At 35.7% G+C, this 20,286-nt stretch overlaps 2 protein-coding genes across 8 annotated transcripts in view; one reads left to right on the forward strand and one right to left on the reverse strand.

The window, feature by feature from the left end:
* SPATA17 (spermatogenesis associated 17) overlaps positions 1–579 on the reverse strand; it is a 282,415-nt gene extending 281,836 nt beyond the window's left edge. Inside the window, exon 1 of one of the 2 annotated variants that reach the window (XM_069066027.1) lies at positions 388–579. In XM_069066027.1, the coding sequence (XP_068922128.1) occupies positions 388–455 (68 nt within the window). In that variant the 5' untranslated portion in view covers positions 456–579. The remainder of the gene's footprint in view (positions 1–387) is intronic. The other variant, XM_069066028.1, reaches the window with a different exon arrangement.
* Positions 580–715: 136 nt separating this feature from the next.
* The window catches only part of GPATCH2 (G-patch domain containing 2), a 258,389-nt gene continuing 238,818 nt past the window's right edge, over positions 716–20,286 (forward strand). For 2 of the 6 annotated variants that reach the window (XM_069066022.1, XM_069066023.1), the window contains exons 1-2: positions 732–945; positions 17,545–18,258. In XM_069066022.1, the coding sequence (XP_068922123.1) occupies positions 890–945; positions 17,545–18,258 (770 nt within the window). In that variant the 5' untranslated portion in view covers positions 732–889. Of the gene's footprint in view, positions 946–3,149; positions 3,194–17,544; positions 18,259–20,286 lie in introns of all 6 variants that reach the window. The other 4 variants (XM_069066021.1, XM_069066020.1, XM_069066024.1 and 1 more) reach the window with 4 other exon arrangements.

Genomic DNA, 20,286 nt, shown 5'->3' on the forward strand with positions numbered 1-20,286 from the left:
CTGAAAGATTGAGGAAGTGTGAGATCCAGGAAGGGCAAAATCCAGGCTACAGCTTTTCCAGAAATGGAGTAGCTGGAGCTTCTAGGAAGATTTCATGAAAATGGGGGCGCTGATGAGGCAGAAGACAAACCACTATTTTGTTTGGGAAGGCCCTCATTTAAAGGATTCACAAGTAGGTTCAGGGTCTTCCAGACCCCAGTGTTTCCTCTTAAACCTCTTACTTAAAGTTATAAAGGCTCCACGAGCTCCAAAAGGCATTGGGGAGTGGGAGAAGAAAAGGGAGGGGAATTCGATCATAGTTATTGCTTTAGGTTTAGGGCATTGGTGGCAGGAAGCTCCAATACCTGACTGGAGACCTACTGGCTAAGTTTCTCCTCTGTGCCTTACCTGTTCCTATAGTAGTACTGGCTTTCAATGAACGGGAGCCGATTTTGCAGAGTGACTAGAGTGGCCATGGCCTTCCCCGCCCCCTTGGCGCCCAACTGGTGTTACTCTCTGTCCCCATGGCAACCGGGTCATACCAAAGTCTTCCTTCAAGAAGGGCGAGCTCCCTCTCCAATCTTCACCTTTGTTTCAGTCTTCATATCCCAAAGACAAGACCTAAGGAGTCGAAGCATGGTTCTGATTTAATCCCTCAACATGTCAGGCTCTACAACTTCAGAGGAAGATTTTTTTAGGGGCATTTGACCCCCGCGAGGGTCCAGGGGGGAGGATGCTGCTTAGTCTCATCCGACTTCCGTTTTCCGCTAGCCTGCCGCTTCCGGAATCCCCTCTCAAAATGTTACGCCGCGGCTGAACAGCCCCTTCAGGTACCGGAGCTGAAGCCCAAGCCCGACCCGGAGCCTCCCCTCGGGCCTGAGCCTAGGGGCCCGGCTCCCGGGTGTCGTTAATGTTCGGGGCGGCCTGTAGCCAACCGATCGGAGCTCGAGCCACTGCGAACCGCTGGTGAGGCTGGCGGGCCCAGGGACAGGGGAGAGGCAGAGAGAGGACTGGAGGGACGGACGGTGACCAGAGGCCATGGAGGGAAGGAAGGGAAGGGAGCGTCCAGGTGGGAGTGACAGGGCTCTGGAGGTGATGCCCGGTGAGGAGGAGGTGAAGGAGGAGGATGGACTGTCCGAAGACATTGGCCTTTGGCTTCCCTTTCCCCTCCTGAGGTGGAAGGAAGTTTGAGGAAGATGAGACCGTACTTGGAGGAGGGCACGGGGACGAGCAGGACGCTCTTGACTCACCAAGGGATACTTGTTGATTACTTGAATTACACCTTTGAGGGATTTGAGGACGAGTCTTGGAGCGGTTCTTCTCTCTCTGCTTTTGACAAGAGTGGGGACTTCTGTTTTTGGATCCCCCGCCTCTTCCCCCTCACCTTCCTCTCCCCTAGTCAAATACCACTAAGTGCCAAATCCTAGAATAACAGAAGTGTAGAGCTGGAAGGAACCCTAGAGATTACTTCGTTTTTGGAGATAGCAAGCATTTATTAAGCACTTACTATATGCTAGGCACTGTGCTAAGCTTTGTGGGGGAAGGGAGTACCAAAGAAAGATAAAAAACAAAAACGTGGTCCCAGCCTTCTAGGAGCTCTCATGCTAATAAAGCGGAGAGACGACGTGTAAATCCCTTCACACAATTAATAAACATTTGTTAAGTATCTGTTATGTGCCAAGCACTGCTAAGCTCTGGGATACAAAAAGAGGCCCTCGAGCTTGCAGTTTAATAGGGGAGGCAACATGTAAATAATTCTGTTCACACAATCAATAAACATTTATTAAATGCCATCTTTGTGCTATAAACCCTGTGCTAAACGCTGCATATACAAAATTAGGCAAAAGACCATTCCTGTCCTTGAACTTGCAGTCTAGTGGGGGAGAGAACATGTAAATAATTCCATTTCATGCAGTTGGTCAATAAACATTTATTAAATATTTGTTGTGTGCCAATCACTGTGCTAAGTGCTGGGGCTACAAAAAGAGGCAAAATACAGTCTCTGCCCTCTAGGAGCTTATAATCATCTGTACCCTAGCCACTGTACCACCCAGCTGCCTAAAATTAAGAATCAGAGCAGTCCCGGTTCTCAAAGAATTCACATTCTAATTAGGAAAGACTACACACAAAGTGAAGCCCAAAGAAGTTATGCCTTGGCCAGCTCCTTAGTGGCGCAGACACTAGAATTGTTTTTAGCTAGAGCTGGTCTCTCTTCTGCCAACCCAGTTCCCTTCCTGCTACACATTGCTGCCACACTGTATGATTTCAGAATTTGAGTTCCAGGATCTGGAAGTGAGCTCAGTCTTAGAAGAAGTGTACAATATAAATGAAAGGTAAAGGCATTAGTTAACCTGGTCTCTTCCAGATAAGAGCTACCACTTACTTATCTATACGATCCCAAGCAAAGCAATTGATTTCTTTGATCTTTAGGGATTTTTTTTATCCGTAAAACGAAAATTTGAGGCTAGGTGACCACATCTTAGCAACCTCTCTAAAAGATCTTGTCCAAGGATAGATATAAACTCTATTTTATAGATAAGAAAACAAACTCCTAAAGGTTAAAGACACTTGCATAGTGATTCGCAATGAGTTCAAATCATAACTAGGAGTAGAATTCAGATGTAATTCTTCCCTTTCTAAACTCCAGCTGTCAGAAATCCTGCACTCAGTTTCTTTGTATTAAGAAATAAAATATAGGTTTCTTAATTACTAAAATGTACACTTAAAGCTGGGGGGGGGGGGGACATTAGAAGTCATGTGGTCCATTGAACTTCATTGTAGATATAAGTATTGAAATCCAGAGAAGTTAAATGACTTACTTACTGAAAGTCCCACAGTATCAGAGCCAGGATTTGAACCTAAGACCTCTGACTTGAAAACCAATTGCCACTGTGTGGTGGTTAATAAACAGATGTGACCTTCTTGGCATTCACAGAATTTGAGAACTAAAACTATACTTAAAAGTCATCTAGTTTAACTCCATCAAAGTTAATAGAATTGAAAAGCATTTATTATGTACTTAATATGTGCCATGCATTGTCATAAGTGCTGAGTATAAAATAATAGTAGCTAGTATTTATATATTGCTTTAAAACTTTTTAAAGTACTTTAGAATTTTACTCTTACAACAACCCTGAGAGCTAGATGTTATTTTTATTTCCATTTTACAGATGAGGAAGTTGAACCTGAGGGAAGTTTTCCCAGGGCCCAGCTAGTAAGTATCTGAGACTGGACTTGTCAAGGTTTTAATAAATCTTTAGAGTCAGGTATTCCTAACTTAAGTCCCACTTCAGCCACTGTACCATCTAGCTGCCTAAAATTATCAAAACAGTTCCTGCTCTTAAAGAATTCACATTCTAATTAGGGGTGATACACACAAAGGGACTCTCAAATAAGTGCCTTGGCCTGTTCCTTAGTGGGACAGCTACTAGACCTATATTCATAACTAGAACATGTCTTTTCTCCCAGCCTACGCATTATTTGCTGCCTCACTATATAATTTCAGAATTTGAGTTCCAGCACCTAAAAGTGAGTTCAGTCTTAGAAAAATATTCCTTTGTGTTTGGAGAGGTGGTATGCTGTCAGAGTAAAAACTAGTCAGGAGACCCGGATTCTGGTTTACATTCTGCTGCTTGACTGGTGTGACTTCGGGCACATTACTTAATATAGCCTCCCCACATATAAAATAAAAGAGTTGCCCTACATGATTTCTAAAGGTTGTTTTTTTTTAGCTCAGAAATTCTGTGACTATATGTTTTGGTAATAAGCTGCTCTTAGGTAATTAAAAAAAAATTATTGACTTGGCTGAATTGATTTCTGATCTTTCCAGTCAAAGGAGGCCTAACTAGGAGATGTTAGCAAGTTTTGCTATTGTCATACCCAGCAATACTAGTTTAGGTTAGCTGATTCTAATCTGTTTTTGTTTTGTTTGTTTTTTTTTAAAGCAATAGGGGTTAAGTAACTTGCTCAAGGTTACATGGCCAGTTATTTCTGGGTGTGGTGCTAAGTATCTGAGCCCAGATTTGATCCCCAGGTCATCCAGGCACTGGAGCCAGTGCTTTTACTCGCTGAGGCACCTGACCACCCCTCTATAACATCTGTTTTTATGTCCATTTCAGTCTTCATTAAAAATTTAGAAAACAACTTGCAAGGTTCCCTTTATCAATATAGAATAGAAGTTTCATTTGGTGTATGTACTTGTATAGTCTTGCAACCAATTTAGAGTCATAGAGTCATTTTGTTTATTCCTTTTTCCTCTTTCCATTAGTGATGTGGACCCTGGATTATCTGTCAGGTTCTGTTGTTTTTAGCATACACTATAATAATATTGTTACACTATATTTTTATAGTTTTCTTCACTTAAATCATAGTTACTAGCAACTGCTAGGTACTCAGACATTATTGATAAATCCCTGTCTCCTTTCCAAATCCCTTTGAAAAGAAGACAGCTCATATCCCATTTTAGGAACAGGTAACCTGATTTATAGAGAGACTCTGATAAACTCTTAAGTGATAGAGTTTTCTAGTTCTTTCATCCATTATGATTTTATGACTTTTCTTGTATGATGTGTGTGGTCTAAATTTTGATCTAAAAGCATGTTGTCCATTAAAAAAATTAGGCATTATAAATGATTCTACTTTTTAAGAGAATGACCCCACCAAGTGTCCATTATTATAAAAAAAAAACCCTCCTGATTTTAACCTACTTTTAAAATTAAGCAGATAAAATGAAAGCAATATTTAGAATTCAGGTTAATTTCTTAGTCCTGTTTCCCTTAAGAAAGTTTTAAGATACTGGTTTCTCTTTTGATGGTTTGAAAAGATATAATTTCCTTTTAATTTGGGGGGGATATCAAACCTGCAATTTTACCGGAACTCTTGAGAAGGAAAATACTAGTGTATCAGAACCTGCTCTTGGTGTTATATACTCTTTATGTGTTGTATGAAGCATTGAAAGGTTAAGTGACTTACACAAGATTGCACTACCAGATTAAATTCTTAAATGTTTCTGTGTTTTAATATCCAAATGTGTAATATATTTTGACTTTTTAAATTTTGATTTTCATGTCCAGTCATTTTAAAAATAAAGTTGTTGGGTTGGTTTTTTTTTATCTTTTTGTTTTTTTTTTTTGTTTGTTTTAGAAATGCTCCCTATTTTGAAAAGCATTTGTCAATTTTGGGAGGTCTTAGGCTATATTTTATTGACATTACCATCAGATTAGCACAAGTTGAGCTCGATTATTTACATTTCAAATTATAAGGAAACTCAGACATGGTGGGTGCACTTAACTTATTGCACCAGCCTCTGATAAGAACTTTTCCTCCTCCAAATTGACTCTACCTGTTGACTTCTATATTTTTGTCATGGGTATCATTTTCCCAGTTTTTTATTTTGTGTGACATTTGATTTCCTCCTTATCCCTTATTCTCCCTACCCAATCATGGCCTTCTAGTAGTAGTACTGGTAAGTCATTATGTATGTTAATGATGATGATGATGATTAGTGATGATAATAACAACTACTCTTTATATGAAGCTTTAAAAATTTCAGTGTTTTGCATGTTTTATCTTATCCTTGCAATTTAACATCCCTTTGAAGTAGATATTACAGTACTGTCATTCCCTTTATTAACAGTAAATAAACTAAGATTCAGAGAAAAGAAGTAACTTCCTCGCAGTCACATAGCCACTAAAAGTTAGAAGCAGAATTTGAACTTAACTCTTTGCTAACTACAAGTCAGACTCACTTTCCAGGATGCTCCAGGTAGTGGTTAGAGTACTAAACTTGGAGTCAAAAAGGCCTAGGCTTTTATCCCTCCTTCCCCTGTTATTTACTAGCTTTGTTACTATGAGCAAGTGATTAAAATTCTCTAATCCTGGAGCAACTCTTTTAAGACTTTAAGTTATAGACCAATTATTTTTTGTGTCCTGTAGTCATAGAAATGGTTCCCAAGTCCCCACATCAACGAAATCTCAGTCCTCGATGTATTGACAGGATATCAAAATTCCCTTCACTTGGCAAGAAGCTACTTCTGGACTTCCTTAATTATAATTGTGATGCTTAAGATTACTGGGATAGCTTTTTAAAAGATCACCCAAGTTTTCCTAAAATGTTAATTTCATCATGTCCCATCACTACTAAAAATTCAAACAAACTAATTGACTTCCCACCGTCCTATTGGACAAAGTTTAAATTCCTAATTATACTTTTAAGTCTTTCCACAGGTTAGGAAACAAACTATGATTTCCCCCTTATCTTTCATTATTTCTCAGCATGAATCCTTAGGGCCACACAGAGGCTTATTCACTGTGCGCCTTGCTCATTCATTCTTGATTCCACACTTTGTCACTTTTATTCCCCTTGCCTGGAATTCCTTCTTATTCCCTCTACTCAATCACTTTGTTTTTCTAATTTTCCTTTTGTGAATATCATCTTGCCAAAAGAATTTTATCTCATGTAAAGGAACTACTTATATCAAGGATACTTTGTATCTTTGAGAATTCCTAATGGTACTGTTCACACAATAGACACTAGATACATTTTGTTGAATAGGATTCAGTAGTCTTTTAATAACATTTTACTTTAGTAGCAAAGTTAGAATAAAAAACTATTTAATTTCTTTAATCAGGATTCTAGACATTTCTAGAGTTAATTAATACAATTTGTATATTGACTTAGGTTAAAGAAAGAAATCTCAGTATACCTACTACCAGAATCCTAGTAAACTTTGAATAACTTAATTTCTTTCAGTTGAATCTAATTTGCAGAAGGTTAGAAGATCTGAGTTCAAATTAGTCATTGGACATTAGCAGTATGACCCTGGACAAGTCACAATTTTTACCTCAGTTTTCTCAACTATAAAATAGGGATAAGAAGAGCAACCACCTCCCATGACTTTTGTGAGTTTCAAATAAGTTAATATTTGTAAAGTAGTTAACACAATGCCTGGTATACAGACTAGGTGCTTAATAATGTTTTCCCCCCTTCTTTCCTTTTTCATTTTCTTTTCCCCTTCCCTATTTTTCTCTGTATTCTAAACATTCTTACTGTACCCTAAGCATACCTTCCATCCATCTTTCCTTTCTTCCTTCCTCAGGTTGTATCCCTATCCTGTTTTGCTCTTCATTCTCCTAGATAAAAATTGTCACTCATGTTTCAAGTTAGGCATACTTCATCCTTGACCAGGACACCATCATTGCTGTTTTTTAAACTAGAATACAAAAATTCAAATCATGATATCACATACTATTTAAAAAAAATTTTTTTATTGATTCTCTTATTGATTCCAATTTTCTATTCTCTCCTACCTTTCACTATGCCCCTTATTTGTAACCTTAAGGCTTTCCAGAAGCTGTTGTCTTATTCACTGTACCCTAAACATACCTTGGTTATTCCTAATTCTAGGCCTTTTCCCATTTTGATCTCCTTGTCTGGAAAGCCAAAGTAAAACTTACCTTTAACCACATTATCTGTCTACTAGCAAACTCCAATGGCTCCCTGGAATCAATTGTAAACTCTTTTGTTTGGCATTTAAAGCTCTTCACAATTTGACTCTTTTCTCTTTCTATTCTTCTTACACACTTTGCTCCCCAATGGAAACTTTGTGGTTTAGCCATACTTAATTACTTAGTATTCCTCCTTCACAATATCTCATGTCTCTGTGCCTTTGCATTCTCTTGACCCCCATGACTGGAAAACTCTTCTTATCTACATCACTTAGAACCCCTGGCTTTCTTTAAGACTTAATTCAAGTTACAAGTTACAGGAAGCCTTTGGTCTCCAACAACTCTTAATGCCTTTCTCTCTGAGGATTTACATTCTCTTCTGTATTGACATTAACATGTTGTTTGGTGGTGGTGGTGGTGGTGGTGGTGGTTGATGCTGAGTTGTTTCAGTCCTGTCCCACTCTTCAATGACACCATTTGGGGTTTTCTTGGCAAAGATACTGGAGTGGTTTGCCACTTCCTTTTAATTTTACAGATGAGGAGCTAAGGCAAACATGGTCAAGTGACTTGCCTAAGGTCACACAGCTAATAAGTTTCTGAGGCCAGATTTGAACTCAGGAAGAGGAGTCTTCCTAACTTCAGGGCAGGTACTCTATTGACTTTGCCATCTAGCTCCCCTGTATTAATGTGTGTGTGTATATTTGTGTAAATACACATATGTATGTATATGTAAGATAACTTTATGTGTGTTTTTATGCACTCCCCTCCCTCCCTTAGAATATGTCTGTAAGATATAAAATCTTTGTATTCCCTAAAAAAAGATCTTTCTATTCCCTAATTTTGAGTAAATACTTATTGACTGATTGATTTCTGGATACATCAACTTCTTCAACCCAGTTAGCTTGGATCAAGATTAGTTAGACACCATCTTCTTGATTGTTCACTTCCCAAATCTGACTTTCTTTCATGAGGTTTATCTTTGAATAGCAGCAATAGCTTAAAAACAACAACTATTTCCCTGTGTTCTTTTTTTTTTTTAACCCAGCACTTCATATTGCTCACAGTTACTTTCTAATCTTTTGCCACTTATGATTTGTCTTCTTGTGAAACTCATAGGGTTGGGGAACCTGCAGCCTTGAGGCCACATGTAGTCTTCTAGGTTCTCGGGTACAACCTTTTGACTGAGTCCAAGTTTTATAGAACAAATCTTTCATTAAGGGGATTTGTTTTGTAAAATTTGAATTCAATCAAAGGGCTGCACTTGAGGACCTAGAGGGACTACATGTGGCTTTGAGGCCGCAGATTCCCCACCTCTGCTAAGAGAAGGGAGTAGTGGTAAGTTTTGACAAGTCTTGGAGGAGATTCTTCAACAAGTCCAGGATGCCCTTGAAATACAACCAACCTTTCTGTTATTAATTCATAGAATTCAGATAGGTTATTTTTCTGTTGAAGAATTGAACTATTTATTTATTTTTTTCCTACCTCTTTGTTTAGCATTTAATAGGCTTGGTATTAATGCTTGAATTAAATGCATATGACTATTAGGAAGGCACTTTAATTTTTTTGATCAGGCTTTTTTGTATTATTTTATAGCCAGTGGCGGGTTTTTTTTTTTTTTTACCCACTTAAGAAACTACCAAATGAAATCAGATATGTTCAGTTATTAATTTATGAAATAGGGAGAGATAAATTGCACTGCTTTTTACTTTGGGCTGAGCAATTCATTTGAATTTGAGGTTTATTGAACATAGGTGGTGTTTTATTCTTTCCACTATGCAGCTGCCTCTTCTGGCTGTAACTTTCAGTTCTATTCTATCAGGTGTCAGGGGGCATCCATTTAAAATGAGTTTGATCTTGATAGCATTTGTCATACTGTTGGCACTTTTCCCATATGGGCACTTAGATAACAGTAATCACCAAAGGCCATCAAAAATACCTTGTCCATATTACAAGCTTTCTGAGATCAGAATTAATGGGTACCTACAAATTGATAACTGACCAGAATTTATAAAGCTTTCAGACCCAATACTAAATAATTTACAAGCTGAAAGTGACTTAACTATACTCTAAGAAAAAACAAAGTTTTAAATTGGAATTTTTTTTAAAGTTGTCTCATGGGACTCCTAGGTCATGTAGTCAAATTGTTTCACTTTACAGATGAGGAAACTGAGGTTCAGAGAGGTCAAATGATTTGCCCGTGGTCACATAAATCATAAGTAGTAGATCAGGAAGGAAGGAAAGAAGAGACAGAAAGTTTTGCTTTTCGAATTTCAATCATAAATGGCTTTGACTTAGGCTTTAACTTAGGCATAATCCAAATTTCTGACATTTCCAAAAGGAATTGCAAAACAAATTAAAATAGGATAATGAGCCTTGTGATCCAATTGTGCCCTTGCTAACTTGAAGAGGGGATAACTTAGTGAGATTTTCTTTAGTACTTGTTGAGGAAGTTAGAGAAACTGGTAGGATTTAATATTTGACAAACTTAGCACACCTTTTGCTCCCCAAATAAGTAATTAGTTGTGTTTTTCTTCTTAACACATAGTTTCTCTTTTCTGTTGTATCTGTATGTTAATTGGAGATGAAAAGAATAGAAATGCAATGTGATGACAATTTGTGACGGTGCCACTTGCTATTTTAGGGAGAAAACTGTTTTAAAATGTCAGTTGAACTCTAAATTTTAAACTAACATACAAAATTGTAGGCATACTCAAATTTGTGGGTAATCCTTATGCTTTGGAGTGGAGATCAGCAAATTATGGCTTTGGCTGTTTTTGTACAATTTGCAAACTAAGAGTGGTTTTCTACATTAAATTTTTATTGTCTTTTAAATAAAAAAAACATTCTTAGCTTGTGAGACTATACAAACGTAGGGGGTAACTTGCCCTGCCCTAGTTTGCTGACTCCTAGAATCATTAAAATGATCTCCATTCATATTGTAGCCCCATTTGAAAGGTAATTAGCCCCTTCTGGATTGGCTGTATAATAAATATAGCCGGTGTTTAACTTCATTCCATAAAGAATAGTGATATAAAATTACAATATATCATCATGTTTAGTTTTGAATTGATGCAAAGGATCAACTTCCCATGGAGATATGTTCATTAGAGTTTTTTTTTCCTCAACAATTCCTAGTATTCTAATCAAATATAGATTGTCACTTTTGAAATAATTAGGTGGATTTTTTTTGAGTGTTCATATTTAGGATTTTCTCAGATTAAACACTAGTATTTCTCTTACATGATCCCTTATATATTTGAATGAAAAAAAATTATTAGCAAGGAGCTTACCAGTACATTGGAGCCTGGATTGTTTGCTTAAATCTCTATATGGCTGATAGTCCGGGTCATGATTTTTTTTTTTTTTTTGTGGGGGCAGGTGAAGGGGGGGCCAGTCTGTAATTTTTATAACTCCCAGGTTGTAAACTGATTCACATTGGCAGTGTGTCTGTAGTTTATAGTTTTAAGGAGCCATCTGAGGACACTGAGAGAACTAAGTGATTTGCCCACAGTTACATAGCACATACATGTCAGAGGCAGTAATGGAACCCAGGTCATTCTGATTCCAAGGCTGGCCCAATTCTATGACTAATGCCACATTCATTGATTTAGTAAGCATTTAGGAGGTCACTGTGTTCCGGCCTGTTTTAAACCCTGCATGTTTAAAGACAGAAGTGAAACAGTCAAACAAGATGGAAGCAGATAAGTAAATACAAATTATAGACACACTAATTTCTGGGGGATGGTTCAGGGGAAGGGACAAGCAGCTGGAGAGGGATCCAATAGCTTCCATGTCTTTGGAGGCAGAAGATCCGGATTCAAATGTTGCCTCTGCTACTTACTATTCATGTGATACCTTGGACAAGTCATTTAACTTTATTGGACCTTAATTTTCTCGTTTGTAAAATGACTAGAATCAAAGATTGGAAATCAGGTCTACCACCTGTTTTTGTATAACTGGCTACCTAACAGTGTTTGTAAATTTTTCAGTACAATAAAACTTTAAAAAATGTAAAAATTCTTCTTAGTTGGGAGCTGTTCATAAACAGGTAGACACTGAGTTTGTTGATCCCTGGACTGGGGCTCTGAAACTGAGGCCCCTTTCATTTTTCATCTATGATCGTTTGCTTTTAAGCCATTTATATAAACCATTTATAGATGTAGGTATAGGTGATGACACTCGAGCTGAGATTTAGAAGAAGCTAGGAATTCTAAAAGAGGCTGAGGTAAGGAGAGAATACATTTAGTCTTTAGAGCACAAGAAGAGATGAAATCTCACCTTTTTACAAACAGCTAGATGGATAGAGTCAGCAACAGTGTCAGTGGCCTAGAGTTAGGCAGATCTGAGTTTAAACCTCACCTCACACATTTATTAGCTGTCTGACCTTGCGCAAGTCATTTAACCTCTTCCTGCCTCAGTTTCCTTACCTTTAGAATGGGCATAATAATAGCACCTACCTCACAGGGTTGTTGAGAGATTCAAATGAAATAATATTTGTGAAGCACTTACCACAATGCCATTGTAGGTGCTATGTAGTGATAATGATAATGAAGAAATAGCAAATAGGCCATCTAATTTGACAGAACATGAATTATGGAATCTTTCTTATTCAGTTAGTTCTTTTGCTTATTGATTATATTAGAAGAAAAATTACTTTCCTTAGGGATTCTTTTTCTTCTAATGATTAACTAGAATTCTGTAATCAAATCTTCTAAAAGTATAAACTCTGATGTTTCTTCCCCATAACCTATTTTGTGAAAATTATTTTAGCAAATTAGTGTGTCCAAAAATATCTTTGAAAATGCTGAAATCTTAAAAAATTTAGTACATACCTCAATATCTCTACCATAGTTATATTTGTCATGGTACGAAGTGTTAGACTAGCAAGACAGACATGTAAAAAAATAGCATGAATTAATGAAATATTTGAAAATTATATACAAAGTAATTCAAAATCAGGCAGAATTAACAGGGCCACTGGTGATGGTGAGTGCACCAATACACGGTCTTTTTTTTTTTAAAGATAAGTCATTTTGTTGACTATAATAGTCTGTTTATATGCCCCTGTAACCCCAATTTCTCAAGCAGTAGGCTATCTGTCCTATTGTTTCCATTTCCAATGTTAACTGTGGAAGACTTCTTAACATATTTTAGTTTAGGAAGGAATTCTACTAACTAAACAATTTGATTAAATATTTGAGGCTTCAATTTGTCTAGTCTACTTTTAGTTGCGTATCTGATAGCTTAAAAACAGTCGTGGTGGGTTTAATTTAACCTACTGTAATATTAGTTTTAGATCTTCCTTAAAATTTCTTTTCCCCTTTACTCCTTGGCCATGCATCTTAGAGAGTATAAAACAGATAAAAGTAATTCCTTGAATGATACAAAACAAAATACCTTCTCCTTGGAGAAGTTGGCTTTATTTTTGCCAGACCTTGATTAAGGGTTAAATTAAAGAAAAATTAAAGAAAGGAGATTCATAGATTATTGAGCTAGGAGGGACCTCATATATCATCTAGTCCAGGGATTCCTAACCTTTTTTGTTTTATGGGCCTCTTCTCAGAATGCTACTTTAAAAGCATAAAACAAAATGCATAGGGTTATGAAGGAAACCAGTTATATTGAAATAGTTATTTAAAAAATTTTAAGCACATTCACAGACCTTAGGTTAAGAGCTCCTAACCTAACCTAATCAAATTCCCTCATTTTACAGATTAAGAATCCGATGCTCAGGTTCTAACTTGCCCAGGGTCACCCATAGGTGGTAAGTGGTAGGATTTGGATTTGAACTAAATCCAGCCCTTTCTTTAGATGTTTTTCTTCCCTTTGGGTAAATAACACAGAGAAATGTTAACATGTTTATAGAAATGGTTCATAGGTAGGGGAAATGTCTTCATGTATATGAAAACAAATTTCATAAAGTATCTAGTCAAGTCAACAAGTGTTTATTAAATGCTTACTATGTACCAGGCAGAATGCTAACCATTTGAGAAAAGAAGGCAAAAACTGCCTCAGATCTGCAGGACCTAACATTTTAATGGGCTACATGATTTATAAAAAAAGAAAAACAAAAAGTCTTCACATACAAGATAGACACAGTTTAAATGGAATCTTAGAGGAAAGGCATTAACAGTAGGGTTTCATGGGGCTGAGAAAGGTCTAAAGAGGGTAGAATTTTAGTTTAGTCTTTTCTCTTAATTTTTTTTACACTGAACTTATATATGAAAATGCCATCTTTATACAGAAAAACACAAAGTGAAAGTTTTATATCAAACTAAATCTCCATTTCATCTCACTTGCTTTTTAAAAAGTATGTAACTTCTAAATGCTGCTTTCAAAACTGTCCTGCGTGTCTATGCTTCCTTTTGAACTTTCTTCTGCTGTCTTCTTTGCATTAAAAAGGTAATACTGATTCTCATTTTTTTCTCTCCCCCCAGTCCCTGTCTTTCTTTTCCCCTCCTTCTTCCCTTCTCCTCTGCCCCCCCTTCTCTGCCTTCTCCTTCCCCATCACTATTGCTAAATTGCTTTGTATTTCAGATTTTCTGCTTATCTCTGATCTCTTTTTTTATCAGAAATACCTGACCACTCTCTATGCTATTAGTTATTCTTTTTTGTAAGCCTATCTTTCATCTTGGAATATTGCTTGTTATTTATTGTAAAAGCAACTGGGTCTTATGTGATCTTGATTAAAGGACCTTAATTTTTTTGAGAATTTGGGATTTTGGCTTTGATATTTTCAGAATTTTCCAGGATTGCTTTTAAACTTCACTTCTAGAAGCAATAGTTGATTCTTTCTATTTTTTACTTTACCCTATGTTTCTAATGGATCTGGGCCATTTTTATTTATGATTTCTTGAAATATCATGTCTAGTTTAAAAAAAAAGTTTTCAGGTCAATGAGTCTTAAATTATTTCTCCTTTACCAGTTTTCCAGCTTGAATATTTTTTATGTCAGCTTAAATTTTCTTCTAATTTTCCGATCTTTTAATTTTATTGTAGAGCAGTTGGTATTTGCCACAGGAAGGGCCACCTGTTCTTCCAAGTTTGAAACAAGGAGGAAAGAGTTGGAATTGAAGTTGAGGTGATTTGAAATGTGGAGTTGAACAGAAGCAAGAACATTCCATAAATGGCCTCATTTTTTTTTTTTCCCAATAAACTATATGGTGAGAAGGTTAGGCATCTGGACTAAAGGCTCAATTATGATCATATAACACTAATCAAATGAGATAATAAATGCAAAATGTTTTGCAAACATTAAAGTATATCATATAAATGTTATCTATTATTAAATATACAATAGACCTAGTCAGCAAAGTTGTTTGATTTCTTCCATCAACAGAGTTGGCAGCATGAGTGTAGGAGTTGAACAGACTGGTTGATGGTAGGAGTAGTCTAGGGTTGGTGTTTTGTCGGTGGATGAGTTGTCTGGGAAATAGGGATAAGAGATTTAAGGTAATAGAGTACGATGTAAAGATGGATTGTTTATCTAGAGTCATTATTTTGAAATGAGAAATATAAGGCCAGAATGGGGTGATGGAATGGGAAAACAGAAAAGGGTAGATTGATTAGAGTTAGTGTGAATGGAGACTAAGTTTAAGATGAGACATAACGAAAGATGGAAGGACATGAGGTTATAGTCAGAGGAATATTGGAATCTTTTAACAAAGCACTTTCTTCAGTATTCTAAGTATGATTAATAACATTATACCATACATCTGTACTCTCCTGATATAGACATTACTTAGTAACAGTATTCTCCATATAGTATCCAACACTCAACATAATATATATTTTCAAAATTAGCCTTGGTTACTATCTTTCAGAGACATTTACTTATAATTATTAAAAGTTCCTATGAAAGTAATAACTCTTGTCATTATATTCTGAAATACCAGAAATGGAAACATTGAAGGAACATAGATTTGAACTTAAAACTTTCATATTTTTAAGGTTTCTTTTTTTGTTAACTGTTACAAAGTCATATTTGAGAAAATGTCTTTAGGATAAAATGTTGCCTCAGTATAATGGTCTCCTTCTGATGCTTCCACCTAACTGCCAAAGCAAATGAAATAAATGAGTTATTGATCTTGCGATGTTCTCTTATAATGACTTTATTTCTGTCAGACCAATAGTTGCCAATTTAACCTGAGAGATGTTGTTGAAGCAACTTGACATTTACGGACTGTAATATTACTTCACTGTTAGGAGGGGGTCCTCCTAAGTGTTGGGTATTCAAAAGAGTCCACTTAGTTGGGAACCAAGATAGTACATAATTTGGACAACAAATTATGCTTTCATAAATGAAATTTTTTGTGTGTATTTTAGATTTTTAACTTATGAAACTAAAAAATAATGAATTCACAATGCATTCAATAGATGAACAAAATTTGATTGGCATAGTAATGGATTGAGATTTATGCTAGTATTTTGTCATTTAACTTAGATCTGACCTGCTGTATAATGTGTCTCTCTTTTTCTTTTGGTTGGGGGAATTGCATTTATTTTTAAAATAAATCTTAACTTTTATCTTTTACAGTTTGATTGGGGTCCTATACAAAAATTTCTGCTTTCAGCCCTTTTTTTTAATTGGCTTTAATCTGTTTATCTTAATTACATTGTCAGGTTACTTTTTGTATGATCTGATTTTAAAAGTAGCAGAACTCAGTTGCTCCCAGGTAGTATTAGTGATTTTGACTTTTCTTGTTTTAGGAGACCTCAAAATACCTTTTTCTGTATTTCTGTGACATTTGACAAGTGACTTAACCTGCTTCTCCTTGAGTATCCTGGTCCTTAAAATGAGGAGGTTGTACTAGATATCCTATAACCTAGTCCTATGTGGTCTCTTCTTGTTCTTAGGTGGTGATCTTGGGAACTATAAAAATATTTTAAACTAAGTTGAAATACTGGTGAATCTCCTTTTACCATTTGAAACTGAGCATTTACCCAGTAAGAAAAGGTGGCAGCAAATGAAAAGTAACTAAATCTAGATAACATGCCCTTTTTAGACCTTATTTCTATGGACATAAGGATGGATGAATAGGTTGTTAGTTTTTGAGAAGAATATATAGCAACACTACTCTATTTATTAATTTATATATAGTGTTTAAATTTCACTTTGTGCCACTATGACTTCAACTGAATTTATTACAAAGAAGAAATGTTTGTAGATAGATTGATCTCTAGTAAACAAATTGAAGAAAAACCACTCGGAATAATTACCATATTATCTGTGTTAATAGTAAGAATTAGAAGCATAATTATTACCAGACAATAGCTCATGGGTGGAGGGGAGCATCATTTATTTGACTTTGCAATGTGGCCAGAAACATAGTTATCTACTATTTACTTACTCGTGACCCTTGAATAGGGTCACATAGATAGCCTTACTATCTCAGTAGGTAATGTTTTAAAAAGAAAGTCTCAACATGGCCTTTTTCAATAAGGAAGATTTCAGATTATAAAGAACAGTGAAAATATTGAGCAAATTTAGACTAATGAAAATAAGATTCAACTTGAGTTTCTCTATGTGATTTATGTGATTATTTGCATGTGGAAAAAAATTGATCAGTCTAGCAAATGATGTTCTAGCTACTATCATCCTCCATGAGAGCAATAAACAATTGGCGGTAGTTTTGGGGGGTAGGAGGAAGGAGTACATCATGAAATGTGTAAAGTAGTCTGTGCTTTCCTCCTGACTTAGAAAGTAGCAGAGATGAGCAGGGAGGCTGTCTCTAGTGTGGTAAGAAATTGGCTTTAGGTGACATGCAGGAGAAAGGGCTAGGCAAAATAAGCACAATTTCTACCATTTGTAGGTGGTTTAGTTGAGGAAAAATGCTCAGTATTGGAAATTTTCCATTTGTGTTGCTTTTAATCTATTTTAAGTGGTTCTTTTATTGTTTAATAATAGAGAAACACTAAATCAGAAGAAAAAGGAACTTAAAATTGAGTCAGTAAATAAATAAAGGTACAAAATCTGTATTTCATACCAACAAGGAAAATGAAATAACTTTACAATGACTTAATGTTGTATTTAGTTCAGTTTAGAGAAAGGGCCTGATTGGCATATAACATTGAATTATTTAGTTTTATTATTTCCTTTCTTTTCCTCTGAAATTTGCAGGCATTTTAGTCGAACTATGGAGGAACTGGTTCATGATCTTGTCTCAGCCTTAGAGGAGAGTTCTGAACAAGCCAGAGGAGGATTTGCAGACCCAGGAGATCACTCTCGAAGTATGACTTGTCCACTGAAACGCCAGGCAAGGAAAAGGAGAGGGAGAAAACGGCGGTCCTATAATGCTCATCCTCCTTGGGAGACAGGCCACTGTTTAAGTGAAGGTTCGGACTCCAGTTTAGAGGAGCCAAGCAAGGACTATAGAGAGAACCATAATAATAAGAAGAAAGATCACAGTGACTCTGATGACCACATGTTAGTAGCAAAGCGCAGACCATCATCCAACCTAAATAATGTTAGAGGTAAACGGTCCTTATGGCATGAGTCAGATCTTGCTGTAGATAATTTAGGTAACAGAACTCTCCGTAGAAGAAGAAAGGTGAAGCGCATGGCAATAGATCCACCATCTGAAATCTCTAATCCACTGACACTGACCCAACAGCATGAAAATAGGGATCAAGAAATGGACAATGATTGTAGATCTTACCAACACCAGGAGTTCAATAAAAACAAAATTAAAAAAAGGAAACTAAAAATCACTAGACAAGGACTGAAAATCCAAGACGATGGAGTGGTTTGGGAAAGTGAAGAATTGGCCCAAGTCAATAAAGATAAAATGGAATATGAAGAACAAAAAGGCTCAGATGAGAACATGAGTGAAAGGTGATTTTATTTTTCAAATTCTCTTAAATATGAATTGTTTGTCCTTCATGTTTTTCAATTTCATTGAATATGTGCATTTTACTGAAATAGTTTCAAAATATGCTAAGATTTATATCACTTTGTTTAATTAGTAAGTGTATGTTTCTCAATGCAATAAGTAGTTTGATTTGTTACAATCATTTTATTAATTTTATCTGCACAGTTTAGAGATTCTTTGGACTTAAAGTGTAGTTTCTGTGTAAAACAATTCTCAGTCAGTTTCCTAATGTTTTGATACTTTAATGATCACAATTTATCAGAGCATTCTAACTTAAAATTATAAATAGGTAGATCATCTCTGCTCATGTTGTGGAATAGACGTAAAAAGTCTACAAGTTTTCAGCAGTAATGATCTTCCCTAAAGTGCAAGATCAAATTTACAGCACAGAATTTGCCATTAAAAAAGAATGGGGGAAAAGAGTGATCATTTGGCAGTTGATTTCAACTGGCCATTCTGGACAATAGGTTATAATATGCCATAATTATAATTGTCTCTAAGCAGATTATAAATGCCACAATTATAATTGTTTCTAAACTCTATTTTTATAACACCGAAGAGGTAAGTCATTCTTCCATTGCACAAAAGCACTGGTTTCTTTAAGACCTGAAGAGGTTTGCCAATGTGCATACTGTTCAGTATATGTATATATTAAAGTTGAATGTAGAGCTGTCATCTTACAAATTTTTAAAAATGTGCTGGGGCAATTACATTTAGATTTACATCATTGTTTCCTAAGAAGTGTCTTTTATGACAAGGACTGAGCATAATCTACTGATTTGCAGAAGGAAAATATACACATTCTTTTCAGCTTCTCTTCTGCTTTGCTATTTGATAACACAAGAAGGATATGCAAAGATACTCAGAGAAGCTTATTATAGTCTTTCTAGGATTTATTCTAATTGAAAACCTAGATTATTTATTTGTTTTCAGTCTAGATTTCATTAATGTAGGGACTTTAGTATGGAAACTCCCTCCTGGGATGAAGGTGGGCAGCTTTTCTACTACCTGTGGAGATAAACACCTTGGAGCTCATAAAAGATTCATGACTCAACTAGTATGTGTCAAAGGCAGGACTCAAATCCAGATCTTTCAGCTTTGAAACTAGCAACTTGACAGAGGCTACCATGATGTCTCTTGTGTATTTACACCATTCTTGAAAGGACTTGAGACTAACTCAATAATTATTTGAATGAAAAGCAGCGTTATACCTCTAGAGTATTTTGTTATGTTACCTGGTCTTTTCTTTTTTCCTTCCAGAATCTTATTTTAGACTTAAACACCAAAACACAAATAGAGAATAGAGAAAAGAAACAAAAACATATTATAAACTTAAATATTGGAACTTAAATACAAAGTTAGGAAGGGAAAAAAAAAGCATGTCATGTGCATAGCAGAACATAAGGATTCAAAATATGTAACAATAAATTTTTATTTCAAGAAAACCTATTTGATAAATAATACTTGTGTTGAGAATTTTCCATCTTTTCTTTGCTTCTTTGTAAGTTTTCTTTTGTTCTCTGCTGTGCAGAGTTCTTTTTTTGTTTTTTTCTTCCCCCCAACCCCTCTTCCCTGAAGGCTACAATAAAAGTTTAGATATGTTTCTCTATAGCTATGGATATATACATACCTGGTCTTTTCTTAAGGAACAATAATTCTTGTACCAATTCACTTCAGTTTTTGTTCAGCAAACATTCTGGTCAGTTGTATATAGAGCACTATCATGAAGTCAATATTATCTTTTCAATAGAATAATCATGATATTAATAATTCACTAACTGTAATGGTGAATAATAGTAAATTATAGTGTCATCAATTTTGCAAAGCAGAGCAACTTTATGAAGGAGGTATTATAAATATTATCTTCATGTAGCAGATGAGGAAACTAAGTCTTGGAGATAGGAAGCAATTTGTTGTGATTATGTAGCTTGTAAGTGTCCAGGTTAGTAAAAATCTGCTACTAAATCGATGGTCTTTTTTTTCTGTCTTCA

This window comes from Petaurus breviceps, unplaced genomic scaffold (assembly GCF_028583685.1).
Source record: "Petaurus breviceps papuanus isolate PSGF00001 unplaced genomic scaffold, PetGlider_PUasm1.0 90702, whole genome shotgun sequence".
NCBI classification, from domain to species: Eukaryota; Metazoa; Chordata; class Mammalia; order Diprotodontia; family Petauridae; genus Petaurus; species Petaurus breviceps.